The 16,798-nt window shown below is 41.2% G+C and overlaps 1 protein-coding gene across 8 annotated transcripts in view; it reads right to left on the reverse strand.

Annotated features, from left to right (window-relative positions):
• PTPN13 (protein tyrosine phosphatase non-receptor type 13) overlaps positions 1–16,798 on the reverse strand; it is an 830,096-nt gene that overhangs the window by 320,876 nt on the left and 492,422 nt on the right. For all 8 annotated transcript variants that reach the window (XM_085636547.1, XM_085636545.1, XM_085636546.1 and 5 more), the window contains 2 exons: positions 11,893–12,000; positions 10,463–10,594 (listed from right to left, as the gene is read on the reverse strand). In XM_085636547.1, the coding sequence (XP_085492673.1) occupies positions 10,463–10,594; positions 11,893–12,000 (240 nt within the window). The remainder of the gene's footprint in view (positions 1–10,462; positions 10,595–11,892; positions 12,001–16,798) is intronic.

Raw genomic sequence — 16,798 nt, forward strand, 5'->3', positions numbered from 1 at the left:
AACAGAGCCATGTCTGCCTATCTACTTTGCACCTGAGTGCCCCAGCCCAAGTACCGACAAACAGATAAGCCCCCTTGCCTCCAGGACCATTGGGACTCGAGCCTCCATTTGGAACTCCCGGACTTATCCCCAAGTCCCCCTCTGCTGTCTGTTTCTAGGTGGTCCCTCTTCCTTCCATCAGTGTAAAGCGCTAAGCTACCAACCTGACCAGCACCTCTGCATCCAGACGTCCCAGGGCAGGTAACGAGAAACTGCTGGTGGTACTTTGGACCTTGACCCCCTGTGACCTAAAGTCCTGAAGGAGACCCCCAGAAACCAACCGTAAATAACTGTATGCAACATATGCCTTTTTTCGCATAGGAAGAACTGCTGCGTAAAGACACATATAAGTGAACTATTTACTTACCAGTGAAATTCAATATTTTAAAAAGTACTTACTTGATAACAATTTTCTTGGTATCAAAAGTTTTATAAAAATATGACTTATTGTTCTAAGTTGGTCTTGGATTTTTTCTTGAGTGTGTGTCTCAGTTATTGCCTCTTTGAGTACAACAAATGCTTAGCACTACCCTCTGATAAGCCTATACTGCTCGCCCACACTACTACAAAAGACAGCATTCAGTGTTAACATTTTTGCCTCTGTAAATCAAGAAGGGTTGCCTGGACTCTTCACACAGTGTACCTCGATTTGGACCACTATATAAAGAGCCAGCTTCCTACAGTATTGTTCAATAAGACATTAACTTGTATATGACTTGGACATGGAGGAGACCATTCACATCAGAATTGTCAGACACATTTTGAGAGGGTGCTACCAGAGGATGACATTAACCATACGGCTGGAGTTTTATAGAAGCTGGTATCTACTTTTAATGCTGCAATTTGAAAGTGACACTGAGTGTCCCGCTTATTATATTTTTTCTGATCATCCAGTGACCTGCCATCAAGATTCCAGTTGCGCGCAGGAGAGTGTAACCGGTATAGACTGGAGTGCAAAACGGGAGCCATATTGCCATTGGTTGCCTGTTAATTAAATGAATGCACCTTACTGGAGCAGTTTGATGGAGGCATGACAACTGTGCATGCATTGAACATGCGGCGCACAAAGGCGTCACTGTGTTGCCATCTGGCCAGAAGGCCAGAATTCAGGGGGCAGGTCACTCTGTTCCTCCGAAGAACAAATGAGTAGCTTACTGCAAATAGCTGGTTGAGGCAGTTCACTCTTTGTGTGCCAAGAAAAATTAATATCACTTAGAATCTTTCACAAACGTGTTTTAACATGCTGACTTGCATCTCAAGAGCCTTCCTCTGCAGTAAGTGACAACAACTGGAAGCAAAGTTTTGCTAACATTTTGCCTTTTTCTATATAAACTCAAAGGACAGACCTTTGTATCAAGTAACTAGTTGCCATGTATACAGGAGTAGAGAACTAAGGAATGAAGAGATAGTTTCTGCGAAACTTACAAAAAAAGTGATGGATGAAATGCTTAAATTAATCTCAGCCACTAGGTGATTACTTGTGGCCGCATACCAGTCTATCGCTATTCTACACAACTTGTCATCTCAATTTGGACCCAGCCATATGCAAATCAGTTGCAACCCTGCTTCAATGGGAACAGCCCAGCCCACACTGCCAGGTCATCCCTGAACTTAACACAAGTAACTTAAGTCCGGTTTCACCTTTATTAGGGCTCATCTGTCAGGTACAGCTTGGTTTCAATGGCACACTGTGCAGGGGAACCACGTCTGGTCATGACTGTCCCACTCATGGCATCAGACTGTAGCGTCCGAGCCTCAGTGGGACAGGTGCACCCAGACAACTCAAAAATAAAGAAAGGTTTTAAAGAATCTGCAAACAATAATTTATGTTCTTTGATCTCTGATTCCAGTGGAAGGTCATTCATTGGTGAGGGGGACACCTGAGAGGGTCACGGTACAAAACTGTTCAAAGAATTCCTGCTCAAACATCTCTTCGGTCCATCTCGTTTCTTCCTCAGTAGTCAAATCTGATTTCCTGGTATCAGGAGGCCACCTAAATACTCAATGTAGGGGTGTTAATACCATAGACATACCACACATAAGCCAAAAACTTGGCTGCCTATTTTGCACTCGCGCAAAATGTCGCCGGTTAGTGCCCTTCCATTTCTGGTGCTTCGCATCAGTTTTAAAATCTTCTTAGAGTTTCTCTTTGCTCAAATGGGTGTAATTTCTGATAGTTATATGTTTCCCTCGTCTAAATTGCTTGATTTTGCTAGCAAGAAAGTGTCACTCATAGTCGTTGAAATGTCACTCATAATTATACTGAAATTATGAAAATGTCAGACATGGCAATCTCAAATCTTGGCAGCTATGCGTTGAGAGATCCACAGCGGTGAAACCCAAGGTGGGCTTCGAGTCTGGATGGTCTGGGGACAATGTCAACACAGTTTTCCCACTTCAGCTCAGGCTAAGCGCCTCTGGTGCAGTGGTGCTTTCAGTCATTGGGTTTCACGGCTTTGGCAGCCTCACAGCTCAGTCATTGGTACCTGCATGATGCAGGGGAGCAGTTCCGATGATCCACAGGAGTTCTTGGTTCCTGGGTGAAGTGCAGGCAGGTCTCCCACCTGCAGGACATGCCATCTTTTGGTGCAATTGTGAAATCAGCAGGCAGGCCGGCAGGGTTGGCGCAAAGTCAGTTAATAAATCTTCTATTCTTTCTCTTTGCGACTCTTGCAGGCTATGTTTCAGGTCTCCTGAGAGCAAAAGTCTCTCACCCTTGGCGGTCAGAATCTTGTCTCTGGTGGCAGGCTGGCGAAAACCAGTGAGTCAGCACAACAGTAGCTGGTAGGTTTTCAAGGGGCACCTCTAAGGTGCATGCATTAATATTGTCTTGTGTGCATGAATTAATAAGTCAAATACTGGCATCAGTGTGGGATTATTACTACAAGATGTTTGATGCTAAACATTCCTATTTTCAGTGAAACCATCATGTAGCTAGGGAACTCGTTTTCACCAGTCTCCGGCACATGCACTCACAATTGGTTCCCTGTTCACTTGTACTGGCAGCAATAGAGCTGACCAGCACAGGAGCATAATTGCTCATGCAGATATGTCCTCACATGTAGTATAGTGCTTCCTACCTTCGGGCTGTAAGGCCTGCTGTAGGGGTGACTCACCTACACTGCATGCAGTGTCTGTAGGCATGGCACACAGGGATGTATGCAATGTTGTGTTTTCACTTTAGTCTGCACCAAAACATACAGCCTGCAGTGGCAGTCTGTATGTGGTTTGGTGAGGGGTCCTTTAGGGAGGTGCAATTTGTGCTACATCCATTAATTACCCTTGTTAGCGTCCTTGCCCTAGGTGCCAGGAGTACCACTTACTAGGGACTTACAGTAAGTGATAACGGTAATGCAAATTGGGGTACAATTGCACAGATCTGGGAAGGCGATTTGGCACTGGGGAACTAATAAGGAGGAAACTAGTGCCCTTCCAGTTGAAATCACATCAAATACCAGGCAAAAAATAAGGGTGACCGTGGCACTTTCCTAAAAGTTCTGCTTCCCTCTCTTGTCTTTTTATTTGGACATCAACTTACCAGAGGACTTTGACAGCAAAGGCAACCTCTAGCAGGAGACACCCCAAGAGCAGAGCAGGTTTGTGCTTCGACTTGGAGCAGGGCTGGGTCTTATGCAAGGACCATGACTTATTTCTGTGTTCAGCAACATACAGCTTCGCTTCCTGGTCCCAGATTGCCTTTGAGTGCAGGACGATGCAGTCATCGCACGACGGAGTCATGCCCTGAGCCGAAACACCAGACACACTGAGTGTGGGTCCGTGACTGACATCTGTTTCCTGCAGTTGCTGCCTAATTTGAAAGCTGTAGTTTTAGGAGGAGACATTGTTTCCTTGTACCCTGTATTTTGTTTTGAGAGTTGTAGAGAGACAGACGAAAGAGGGAGAGACGCTTAAGATCTGCGGTCGTAGGCACAGAAAAAAGGAAGTGATGTTGGGGCCCAGGTGTGGTGTTTACAGGCTATTCCATTTTGGCGTTTCCGGGGTGTGACAAAACCAGCACATAGCCACAGCACCACCTAGCAGAGCGCGGGAGTACTGCATTTAAAAGTTTCAAGATCCAGTCTGGAGCATGGGGAACATTCTAAAGGTGAGGAAAAGGTCAAGTATTCTGAACTCAACCTCGCAGGAGGAACTAGTGCTGCAATTCTGCCTAATTCAATAGTCACCAGCTTTAGGTGCCGGTCATGTTTGTAATTGGCATTGTATAAGCTGCGCTGACTGAACTTCTCTGAAGGGTCTGCTCAGGCTGTAGCTTTTAAATAGTGCAAAATGCCACCATCAGCATTGGTCAGATGACTAAAACAATTTTTTTTAGTTCATTATGAATCCCTCTTTTGTCAAAAAGTAGTAGCCAAACATCTGGCACTCATATCACCTCATACTATTGTGCAGCAATTTTCAGCGAAGAAGTAGGCTGGTCTTGTGCTTGACTTGTACACAGGAAATAAACCACACCTTCTTTTTGCAAGTATTACCAGATATCTGTAATATGAATTATAAGCATATATGATTTGGACTGTTCACTAGAGGGCAGTGGAACCGATCTAGGAAATATTTTTTAAAAGAAGAAATCAGCTGATTGTTGCATTCTAACAAGATGTCAATTATTAATGCCTTTTGCTGCTGTCCTGAGCTTTAAAGGGCAAGAAGAAATGTCCCTTAAACTTGCGTTCATCAATCGGTGTATCTGTAATTGCTCCGCTGCAAAGTGTGTGCTTTAACTGCAGTGCCCCACATGTTTTATGTAGATCTGTAAAGTTTATGGCAATAGATAACTCACTTTTAAGCTCAGCCAAAGTTGGAGATCGTGAGAGTCTGTATGGCTTCAGAGAATATATTTATGTTCATTTTATTAGCAGAAGCCACTTTTTTGTATACAGTTATCTTGTGAATTGATGTATGTACCACAATAATCAGGTGTTACTTATATTCTAGTAGCCAGTCTACTTTTCAAACTCCTTCCCCAGCTGACATTTCCCTGCTAAACTCGTCCATCAGAACAGAGTGAGGCAGTGACAAAAGCAAGAAATTATGTTTTTAAAAACAAAACAAAAGATTCTGGAGGCTAAGAGAATGGGGCATGTGCATCTCCTTTTTCACCGAAAAGATGTAAGAAAAAAAAGATGAAGGCAAAGTGGAGTCAACCATGGCTTAATTTCTGGAACATAGCCTGTCCCCACTAAAAGCACCCTTCCATGAAAACAGAGTTGTGGGAGGATAATAAGAAGATATGCAATAAGAAGTATGCGGGTGGTGGGGGGATGGTGGAATCAAACTTTTAGACAGTGATTTCAGCGCAGGACAGACACCAGAACACAGAATGCAATTGCAGTTTTCCAGCAGTGAAGAAATGTCCTAGGACTAAATTGTCCTAAAGAATCGCAGTGGGTTTGAGAAAGTGGATGGAGTGTCCCAAAGTGATGCATAGCAATCCTCCGTGCATACAGTAAGAACATTTTTACTTACCCTGTAAACATCAGTTTGTAGTGTTTATTACTGAAGTTGGGCTTGTACATTTGTAACTTGTTTTTCTGTGAAGAAGTCTTTCAGGCCACTAGGTATAGTGACTCCTCCCTCAGTAGAGAACGCACATGGGCCTCGACTCCATTGTTAAGATTTATGTTTAGTAGGCAGAATTTAGTTCATGCAATATTAGTCATCAGAAAATGGCATCCTGTGACTACAGGGAAATATGAATCAAAGTCATCCAAATACATTATTAGTATATGTTTACTTTACCCTCTTACACAAATTGCCACCAGTGTAAGTATGAACACCGCCTGGCAGCTTCACCCTGAGAACCACAAAATGTCTCCCCGGCAGGACCAGCACTCTTCTTGGAACACGCCTTAGGAGCCATGGAATACAGATGCTGGTTCGCTTCCCTTCATTTTGCCCTTTATGAAAGAGGGGTGGTATCTCCAAAAAGCCAGTTGGTTTAATTGAAAATGTTCTGCCAATATCAAATTTGTTTTCCAATTTAAGTACTCATGATAAACTTATGACGGATAAAAAAAAATGTAAAATCAGGGACATTTTGAAACAAGGGTTTTTTAAAATGAAAATTGTGGCAGTGTAAAAGAAAATGTTTTAGCAAGGGGAAAAATGTAGCAGTAATAAACAGAAAATAATTCCTCATGTAAAGTTTGAATTATTTTATGGTATTGTTCTGTACAAAAGGTAACATCCCAACTCTAACAAACTACCCTTGAGTCTTGTATAACAGAGTAGGCCAATACCCATAACATATTGATTCCTGTAAGGAGAGAGCACTGTCTAAATGAGGGTAATAGTAAGGGCTGCACTGAAGTTGTAGGCCAAAGGACAGTTAAGCAAATGATTTCTAATAGAATGTACATATGTGTGGTGATACAGTACAACGTTTTCACCAGTGTGGATAGAGAATGAGTGCATGACCATCTACAGTCGGCCACTAACCAGGGGGCAGGTGTTAACATGAAGCAAAATATCCTTTCATCTCACTGGTTTCATCCCTTCAAGATTCTTGAAGGCCGTGCTTCAAGATGGGATTCTCGATCTGTAGTAGTCTTAGATCTTTAACATACATTTTTTAGTTTTAACTTCGTCTACACAGAAAATGTTCCTGTCCACCGCGCCATCAAAAAACAGAAAATCCAGTGTCCAGTGGTGGAACGCTGCATGAAGGAGTTCCCCTACTCACCCATGCAACTAAGCAACGACACACACTCAATTTGCAGGAATTCGTCTTTTACAGATGTAAATTTTAAACTTTCATGTGTATCTTAATGAGACATTCAATGAAATTTCAGAAATTACATTTATCGTTCTAAAATGAAAATGAGCACAGGGACACACCAAACGAAAAACATACTGTTTCATGTATCTAACAGTAACTGTCAACTTGTCTTGGTGAAGTTAGTATACTCAGTTTTCCTAGTGAGGGATCTAGATTTAAATATTGTAGCAGAAGTACAAACCTTGGGTCATATTATAAGTACTGCTCATGCGTTTGTGAAAGCTTTTTGTGCCCTGAGTACACTACGGTATTACTAAAGAGGTTGCAGACGCTTGCGTGGCTTTTCTACAATATGGCCGCACTTTAACTAAATGAGGGCTATTGCGATCCTAAGAGGGCATGCCCTCATTTTAATGGACAAGTGTTGAAATATCGCGCACTCCCGTTTAATCTCGGAGTATGTTGAATTTTAACAAGTAGTGGCGTGCTGCTAGAGGAGCGACCCCTAAACCAAGGTCACGAACCAGTTGGCAAATACCTGGACAGACATCTTCAACCTCTCGTGCAGTCTATGTCTACCTATGTTAAAGACACAACAGACTTTCTGAACATTCTTCTCAAGTTCAACATCCCGTGGGACACGGATATGTACCTTTGCACGATAGATGTTACTTCCCTCTACACCTCAATTCCCCATAACATGGGGCTAGAAGCCACGGAACATTTTCTTCTACAATCACAAATTTCTCATGATTTACAGGTTTTTCTAATGGAGCTTCTACACTTTACACTTTATCACAGCTATTTCTCTCACAACAACCAATTTTTTCTTCAATTGAATGGAACATCCATGGGAAATTGTGCAGCACCTTGCTACGCTAACCTGTTCATGCACAAGTTTGAGTTGGATCACATTTTGCACACCACACCATGGGAGAATCATCTGTTACTGTTTGTTCGCTACATTGATGACATTTTCTTAATTTGGAGAGGTTCAAAAACCATACTGACTGAAGCGATTACGAATCTTAACACCATCAACGATAGACTCAAGTTCACTTCTACCATCAGTGAAACAGATATAAATTTCCTAGATGTTCACATTTACATCGTGGATCATCACATTCAAACTACACTCTTCAGGAAAGACACAGACAGAAACAATCTGCTACACTACTCGAGTTTTCATCAACCTTCTCTAAAACGACATCTACCATTTTCCCAATTTCTCAGGATAAAGAGAATCATCTCTGAACCCCAACAACTAACCCAACAAACCTTGGAAATGGAACGACGCTTTGTAAAGCGAGGTTATCCATCACAAATACTGACAACAGCCATTGACAAATCGTCCAATAAACAAAGGGGAACGTTGTTGGAAAAACAACCAACAGCCTCAGATACAGCTACGAGAATGGTTATGGTTACAAAATTCTCAACAGAAAGTTTTAACATCAGGAAATCCATTCTCAGACATTGGCCTTTACTACAAATGGAATCTGACTTCAATCAGATCTTTTCGCAGCAACCACTGTTTGCCTACGAAAGGAGTAGAAATTTCATGGAGGTATTAAAATCAACAAGCTCCTCACAGCCATTTTCTGAATACAAGGGTACTATACCTTGCCACAATTGTGGGAATTGTAATAACATCATTACAGGCACGAACATACAACATCCAACTAAAGGTCACAACATAAAACTTTTCGTTTCTGCAACCTGTGATTCCAAAAATGTTGTTTACATGTTGAAGTGCCCATGCGGCTTGCCTTATATTGGCAAAACCGAAAGGAAAATGAAAACCCGATTAAACGAACACAAAAGCAACATCCGCAACAACAATCTCAATTCGACAGTAGCAGTACACTTCAATGAACACAAACACAACGTCAGTCAATTACGTTTCCTAGTGTGTGAAACAGTTCCGCTAAGGGAAGGTTGTGACAACAGAAAATTTCTGATTCAAAGAGAGACCTTTTGGATTTACAAAATGAACTCCATGGTACCCCTTGGACTGAATGATCGTCTCGAACTGAGTTGCTTTATTTGACTTTGAATTGTTGCCTACAAGAATGCCTAAAAGCTCATATATATCTTTTCATGTTTAAAATGTTATTGTTTTTTCTCCACTGTTTCTTTACCCATCTTCAACCTTTCTGCTTACATGTATTTTCCATCCATGTTTCTTTTTGATTTGATTTTTTACAACTTTATTTATTTAATTAATTAATTTTTTCCAACACCGTTTTTTAGCTTTTATCTCACATTGGTGACCACAACTTATTATCTCAACTTTTATGTACTTTGCCTTGGTTACATTGTACTAACTCGGTTTTCTTGTCGAGTCATTGTTTATTGCTTTTTGTCATGTTCTGACAATTTATATGTTTCCTATTCTAAGATGGCTGCCACTATTAGAGTCTTCTTTCTTTGTTCACTATCCGCATACTTAACATGGCTACACGCTTACTAACGGTTTTTCGGATCAGAGCAGTTTGGATATGCTCATTCGAACGGGTGAACTGAGGTAACTGTCACGATCTCAATCGACTTTGGTGCGTGGTTCTATCTTATGGCTTATGTTGCTAACACTGCATGCTTTACTTTGTACACGTGTTGGACTATCTCACTTGATCTCGGCACGCATATTTCATATAACATTCACGTATCTATTTAACACGCCGCTATCACCGTATCTATTTCACAGCACGATTCACACGCCGGAAATTTTTAAAAAAGACATCGGATAGCTTGGGTGCAATTTCTAATATGCCTTTGTAGTTCTCCTTAACAGCGTTTCTTGATATGATTTCGTGCACGTTTTGAAGCTTGATATCTTGGATGGTACATGTTTTCACTTATTTAACTTTGTTAACGCTTTAATTTGTAAGTGGAAGTTAAATCCTATGAGGGGACATGCAACATTATCTCCTGTTTTTGTTTACAGGATTCCTCCTGATGAAGGGTTTTACCCGAAATGCATAGAGGATATCCACCAGCACCTTTGTTGACACAACATGTGATAATTTGTTACACGGAACAATGAATTTCTAATTTCTAATCATGAATAAATGAACTTTGGTTTAACCAGAACGAAAATTGGTAACTTTGTTACCCCACAACGCTGTGCGCATAGAGGGACACCACCCTGGATGGGATAGTGCAACTCTTCTCATTTTAATGGAGGAATGGCCCCCCTGAAAAAGAAGGAATCCTTTCCCTTTTACACCTGTGCCATTTTACAGATGCCAGCGGAGGGGTAAAGAGGCCTGACTGTGCCCCACATAGAGGTGGTTACAATAAGTCCTGTGAGTGTTGTCTTTGTGAGGAGCCACATTGGTCCCCAAGGTCTCCCACCGGCATTCCACCACAGGAGGATGGAGTCACTCACTGCACCCATTTGCAGGGGAGTCTGTCTCTTTTTTAAATGAAAGCCTGGCTGCAGTGTTCAGTGAAAGGCATACCAGTGGCTTGAAACAGCTGGTCAGCAAACAATGTGATCTTCCTTTTGCAGGCATGTAAAAGCACATTTGCTGTGATATGGTGCACTTATGTTGGCTGTCGCTGACAAACACACCTAAAGGTGCGCCACAGTGCAGAGTGGGACAGTGCACCATATCTGTAATGTGGCCCTTTTTGTTTGAGTGACAGAGCAAGTGAAGAGAAAGGCAGCGCAATAGAGAATACCTTTGGGAACTTTCTCCTTGGCCTGAGAGACGACAAGTGTAACATCATCAGGAGCACTGTGCAGGATTTCCAGGGCTGAATGGTGGCTGACGCCTTCTAAGCTCACGCTGTTCACTGAAATCAGGCGATCTCCTGTGAAGACATAAAACATCCAGTTAACATAGACTCATTTCAGAGGAAAGCACCTAACTAGGTGTGGGAAGAACTACAGAAGCTAAACTCAACGACTGAGCTACACCATGCCCCTGTACTCTCTTAGCAAAGCTGAGGCATGCTCTCCAGTTTCAACCTTGTCTTCTAGTTACAGGTGGGAGTAGAAGAGAGGAAGGAAGAGAGAGAAAGAGCCACAGAGTCTGTGTGCATAGTTTTTAACAGTCCTTCCCTTTATGATCTGTTTTATCCTGCTAGATGTGTGTCTTTCAGAACTGGGCATAAAGTCTTGCATGAGCCATCAACAGTGATATGTACATTGTAAAGCAGCCTCCATTTTGGTTCACTAATTCATTGCCTATGTACTGCCCATGCCCCCAACATTCGCCCTGATCTCCCTCTGGTACTGTCACACTTATTCCCACCTTGAACTCTTTTGATTGGCAGCCTCTTTGGAAGCCCTTGATTTCTCACATTTCGTTGACTGCTGATCAAAGGGACTCGTGCGCCCTTTGGACTTTACTTCCCATAAAGATTTTAATATGGAAACAGCCATTGTAAAGGAAACTAACTGCCTTCCCCTCAATTGAGTCCCATTAAAACATTTAATGCGTGGACAAAATGTATATACTCCCGATTTTGGTTTATGTAAGCACAGCAAAAATAATAACGTCATTGTATTCCTTGCGCAACAATAGATTTTGACTTTTTTGTTGCAGCAGTACATCGTTTCTGCATTATGGCCCTGTTCATAATGAGCAGCGCGCGGTAACGTTCCTAACTACCTAAAACAAACTTAAATTTGCAGATCACGTAGGAATCTGCATATGCCCCTCCTCCTTCAACAAATCATTTGGGGCAGTGCCCTGGAACTGCCCTGATGCTGTCTTAACAGCGGTTGTGAAACCACTGCCCTTCAGAAAACTCTGTATATACTTCTGAAACATATTTGAGATAATTCAGTTTATTTTCTGCATTTTCATGCAGCCTAATTATTCTACAGCTTTTCGACCCTAGAGGCTATTACACTGTATGTGGCACAACCGAAATCCTGTTTATCGTGTATTATTCACAGAGATCCAACAGATGCACAATATTCCCTGGCCTCAATCTGGGATATAGCATTCTAAATTCTACCCCTCAATGGCATGTCTTTTCGATGCCCACCAGACCCTCAGATATCTGGAGTCCTCATCATCATTTGGGTCACACTCTCCGGTAAGCGAATCTAACGTATTCAGACTTGTCTCCTGCCAGGTCAATCAATTATGAAATCATACCCGTTTTTAAACACCCATCCAAGTGTGCTGGGCCTCCAGGAATAATTGAGCTGATAAAGATACCAAGGTCTAGTTTGCCAGCATTCTCACCACCTGCGATCTTGAAGCCTAAACAAAATCAAACTGGTTATCAACTCACTGATACTATAGGCCTTGGAAACAAGTTTACATTTACATTTTTCTGTAATGTAGATATGACAGTATAGCTCTTCTTTAATGTCTTACATATTACATTGCACTGGAGAGAACCGCACAGCAAAGTTCATGAAAAAGAAATGTCACATGTTGCACAAAAGACTGCAGAGATGCATATGGATATTAACTGCTAAAGCACTAATGTATGAATGTAGGCACAAAACTAACACTCTCAGAAATTGAATGTCCAAAGTGACCTATACAGTAAGGGGAATAGGTGTGCTGAGAGCAGGAGTAGACATGAGAGGTGGTGCCTGGTTTCAATAGCACCAGCACACAATTCACCACTAAAGGACCAACAATTGTCACCATGGTATCTTCCTCCTGGCTTTCATACCGGGAAAATGTGTTGAACTGAGCATTATAAAGACCGATGTTCATGTACTATTGTGGTAATGTTATATAGGACCACAGGATAGATCTACAGATGAGCTGCAGGAGACATTTGGGTTCTATGCTTGCCACCAGATTTAACTGAATCCAACACTCATAAGACTGCTAAATGAAAGCGACATGTCATCATCCAATTGTTGCAATCTTATGAGATTGATAGATGGACATATGCAACCATTGAACATCCTCGGTGACAATGACATGTTATAGTAGCCATATTTAAGTTCTAGATTCAAAGATAACAACTGTTATCCATTACTAGCTCCAAAAATCAAATAATCCTTTGTGGAAGGAAGAATATTTGCGTTCAATGGTTGTAAGGCAACGACATTTCCATATATGTAAAATAAAATTAAAAAGAAATCATAACATTAATGTATCAAATAAAATAATAAATAAATAGACTGCATAATGTACAGCGTTCACCCACTCCATAAACTCGCGTACTGCGCCACATTTTCAAGCATTGGTCTTCATGTTATACTCATGTTAATTGCAAAGAGTTTCAGTGTCGTCTATGTGTAAGCAAAATGAGTAACCAATAACAATGACCAATAACAAAGTCTTTATGAGCTTTCCTTGACAAGATAGGTTGCAGAATGTGAGGCAATCATGCAGCGAGGCATTCGCTAAACCTGCGCTAGCTCGGGTCCCAGCAATCAAGGATCAGTGAAATGCTACCAAACGCCTGAACAAACAATGTTTTGAAGGTGTGCAGTACAGCAACGGATTACAGACAGTCACACTGTTCTAAATGAGCAAGGTGCAAAACAAAAACATTTCACATCTGTTTCTTGATAAAACATGTCACATCAGCAACAGCGCACCACAGAGAAAACAGACCGGAATAATACTCTAATATTACATAGGTTACTTAGAATTTATGTTAATAAGGGTGTTTATCCATTTCTTTATCTAATTAGTTATCTATCATATTATTTATTTATATTTTGTTCCCTCTCTCTCTCCTCTTGCTTTCTCTCTTCTTCCTTCTTTCTTTCTTATCTTTCTTTCTTCTTCTTCTTCTGACATCTTTTGGATTATGTGCAATACAGCTAATTTCTTGTTATTATTTTAATATGAAATATTTTTTATATTGTATACTTTGATGTATTATTTGTGATTTCGTTATTCTTCTGACATGGATGCTATATTGATGTATATATTCTCCTAAATTTTTTTTTTTCTTTTAATTAAACAATCACTTTACTCTGATGTATTGCATTTTATTATAACTGTATGAATTTTTACCTTTTAAAATAATAAAGATATTGAACAAAAAAGAAAAAGGTTAATAAGGGTGGATTTGAGGGTGGACAGTCTGCAAGTTGGGCTCCCAAGGGTGCATGCCTTCCCAGAGCTCCAGTGAAGCACTATCTTGAGGAGCAGAGACCAGCAGTTGGCAGACTGAGAAAGGCCAGCTGAAGGCTCTCTGAAGCAGGGAGCACTTCCTGCTCCCATTATCAATTTGGTGCATCACTGAGAGGCCTCAAAAAGTCACAGAAGAGCCTTTCACCTGTGACTCATGGCCAAGACTTTGCACTTTGTTCTCTAAACGCAGGAGGTGGGAGGTCTGCTCAGATACATGAGGCATGGGTTGTAACTACAGTGTCCAGTTACACAGTGAGAAGGCACAACAAGAACTAGAGACATGGACTGCGAACAAGAACATCCTAATCTGTGCAGTCAGCCTTCTCTAGGGGCTGTAATACTGTACACTGCATTTAAGGGTGTGCAGATGGGAACAAGAGGATTGCCACACCAGCTAAGTTAGAAGATGGGGCCTCTAAAGTATGACAGTCATACTCAGCCGCGGCCCGTGCAGGTAAGAGCGGTGAGGCCGGGTGTGGGGGGGGGGGGGGGGGATTTCAACAGATGACGACGAGGGAAAATTCATTATTTATTTAATTTCCCCTCGTGGTTGTCTGTCGAATCCCCCCACACCCCCACCCAACCCGGCCCCACCGCTCTTACCAGCACGGGCCGCGGCTAGTCATATTGATGGAAAAGTCCTAGTGACTTAATGAGCTGATGTAGATACCCGTGACACACCAGGCGACATTTGTTTCTGTGAGAGCCGATTCCAACACAGAGAGGTGGTGAATGGTGCAGCAATGTTTCCCGAAGGCTGACAAAGGCATCATCGGAGAAAAGTGACTTTTTCACGCCAAGATGGCTTGGCCCCGAATACTGAAGTGGGGTAGACTCTTGGGAGCCTGTGTTGATGGAGGAGATCGAATTTCAGCTCAATTGAGTCTCTGATGCAGGTTTTGAATAAGGTGTGGTGTCTATAATTTGAAACTATTAGGTGTGAATATATATATTTTTGTCATAAAGTGTATCAATGTCTTTACCACATTTACTATTGATTGAAATATTATGCCAATCATTTTTTGGTCCTCCGTTTCATGATTATACTGCTCATGCCTCCCCCTCCAGTAAACTGCAGGTGACCTCAGAAACAACTGAATCACTGACATAAAAAGAACTGCGGTACCACTTTCTCATATACAATAGAGTAACCTTCAAAATAGTCACTTGAAGCAACAAAACTTTAAATTCTGTGGATCCAGCTCTCTGCATGCTGTCATTGCGTAGAAATTGTTTGAGACACTTAATCAATATACATAAATTTAATGATTTTTCAAAATAGTTTTGTGCATGGCATCAACTACACATGTGACTCACGTAGTACAGAACAATAGTTTTTAAAGGAGCCAACAGGAAGAAGACTATCTAAAGGTACAAAAAGCCCTCCTAAAAACACAGAAACATTTAACTATTGTCCAACGATCCACCTAAACTGGTTCGAATGTGCAAACAACCTACCAGCACCTAGTGAGCCTACGATCAGTACTCATGTTTTCTCTTTCACTCAATCATCCAAATGAGTGGTTTTCATTCAGTGTAAAACCTAATGCAGGTCACTGCAGGAAGCCAATTTCAAAATCGGGTTTTTATACTTTTCAAAACTGATTCCACCCAACAAAGTAACTATTTAATTTGTATGGTATACTGAAACACATCTCCTTAATTCAATTTTGATTTTAGATTACAAATTTGCAATAGAGAGGGGCATTTGTATTTGTTAATTTCATTTTTCTATTGGTGTAACCAGACATACCATTGCAAATAATTGACAACCTGAAATAGAACAGCTCAAGATGACATTCTAAGTGCCTCGACAAGTCTTTGTAAAAATAACACCATTATCTTGTGGGGCAATCCCATGATGAATTAAAAGGTAAACATTGCTTTGCCTGTAAGTATCTGTTCGTAGCATGTAGTAATGTAGATTCACATGCTCTGCATACTCCTGCCATCTAGTGTTGGACATCTGCGAGTTGTGTTTTTTCTAAGACGTCTTTCCAGGCAGGAGGTATAGGGTGACTCCTCCCTTAGTTGGTTATGCGCATAGGCAGTGCTTGATTTGGAGAAGAATGAGTGCCGGTGCCCGAAGCCCTGCTCAGAAGCCCACCAAATACCAACGTTGCATAGTCTTACATTTACCTCATGCCTCTTTAATCCACTTCCAGACCCTCTCTGTTCCTTATCCCACTCCTGCAAGCCCCAGTTTTCTCCCTTTGTGATGTTTTTTTTATTTTTCTCTTCCTCAGTCTTTCTGCTTTGTATATTTTTCTCTCTTTTGCTCTTGGTTAATGCCCGAGGTGGAAAAGTAAGTGCCGGTTGTAGACAGCACCAGGATGCCTTACTGCTCTTGCACACGGAGTCTAAACAGACGATTTTCTGCACAGTGTCCAAATATCCTTATTGGAGCTTGTGCATTAGTTCCAAAGTGATGGCCTGAATCCCTTGTCTCAAAATCTGCTCTTTTTAGGGTCTCATTTTTAATAAGGTACCTCTGAAGACTGCACATGGCTTTTTCTAACATGTTACTGTCCTTTTAATGTGGATCACTGTCTATATAAACCGTATTTTTATGGAGTGTCTATTCTCTTTTAGACACATGGCTAGTCTGTGGTGTGATATCTTATGACTTTAGTTAAATCTGTAGACGTGGCACCTTTTTAGGTTAGCTGTGAGATTTAGCATTTTTATTCTACATACTTATATATCCTCTCATACAACTGAACTTATAAACTGTGATGAGATTGGCTGTTAGAGTTCTTTTGTATGTTTTATTGTATTTTTATTGTTACTCTTTTTAATTGTATATCTATTTGTATATTGTCTTGTACTTTTAAGGTTGAAAAAAATACCAAAAAAGGAATTTAATTATGAAATGTCGGTCCCCAAAAATAAGTGTTGGTGGCCCCCACCGGCAACCACTGACTCAAATTCAGTATTGCGCAAGGGC

This window comes from Triturus cristatus, chromosome 2_1 (assembly GCF_964204655.1).
Source record: "Triturus cristatus chromosome 2_1, aTriCri1.1, whole genome shotgun sequence".
Classification (NCBI taxonomy): domain Eukaryota; kingdom Metazoa; phylum Chordata; class Amphibia; order Caudata; family Salamandridae; genus Triturus; species Triturus cristatus.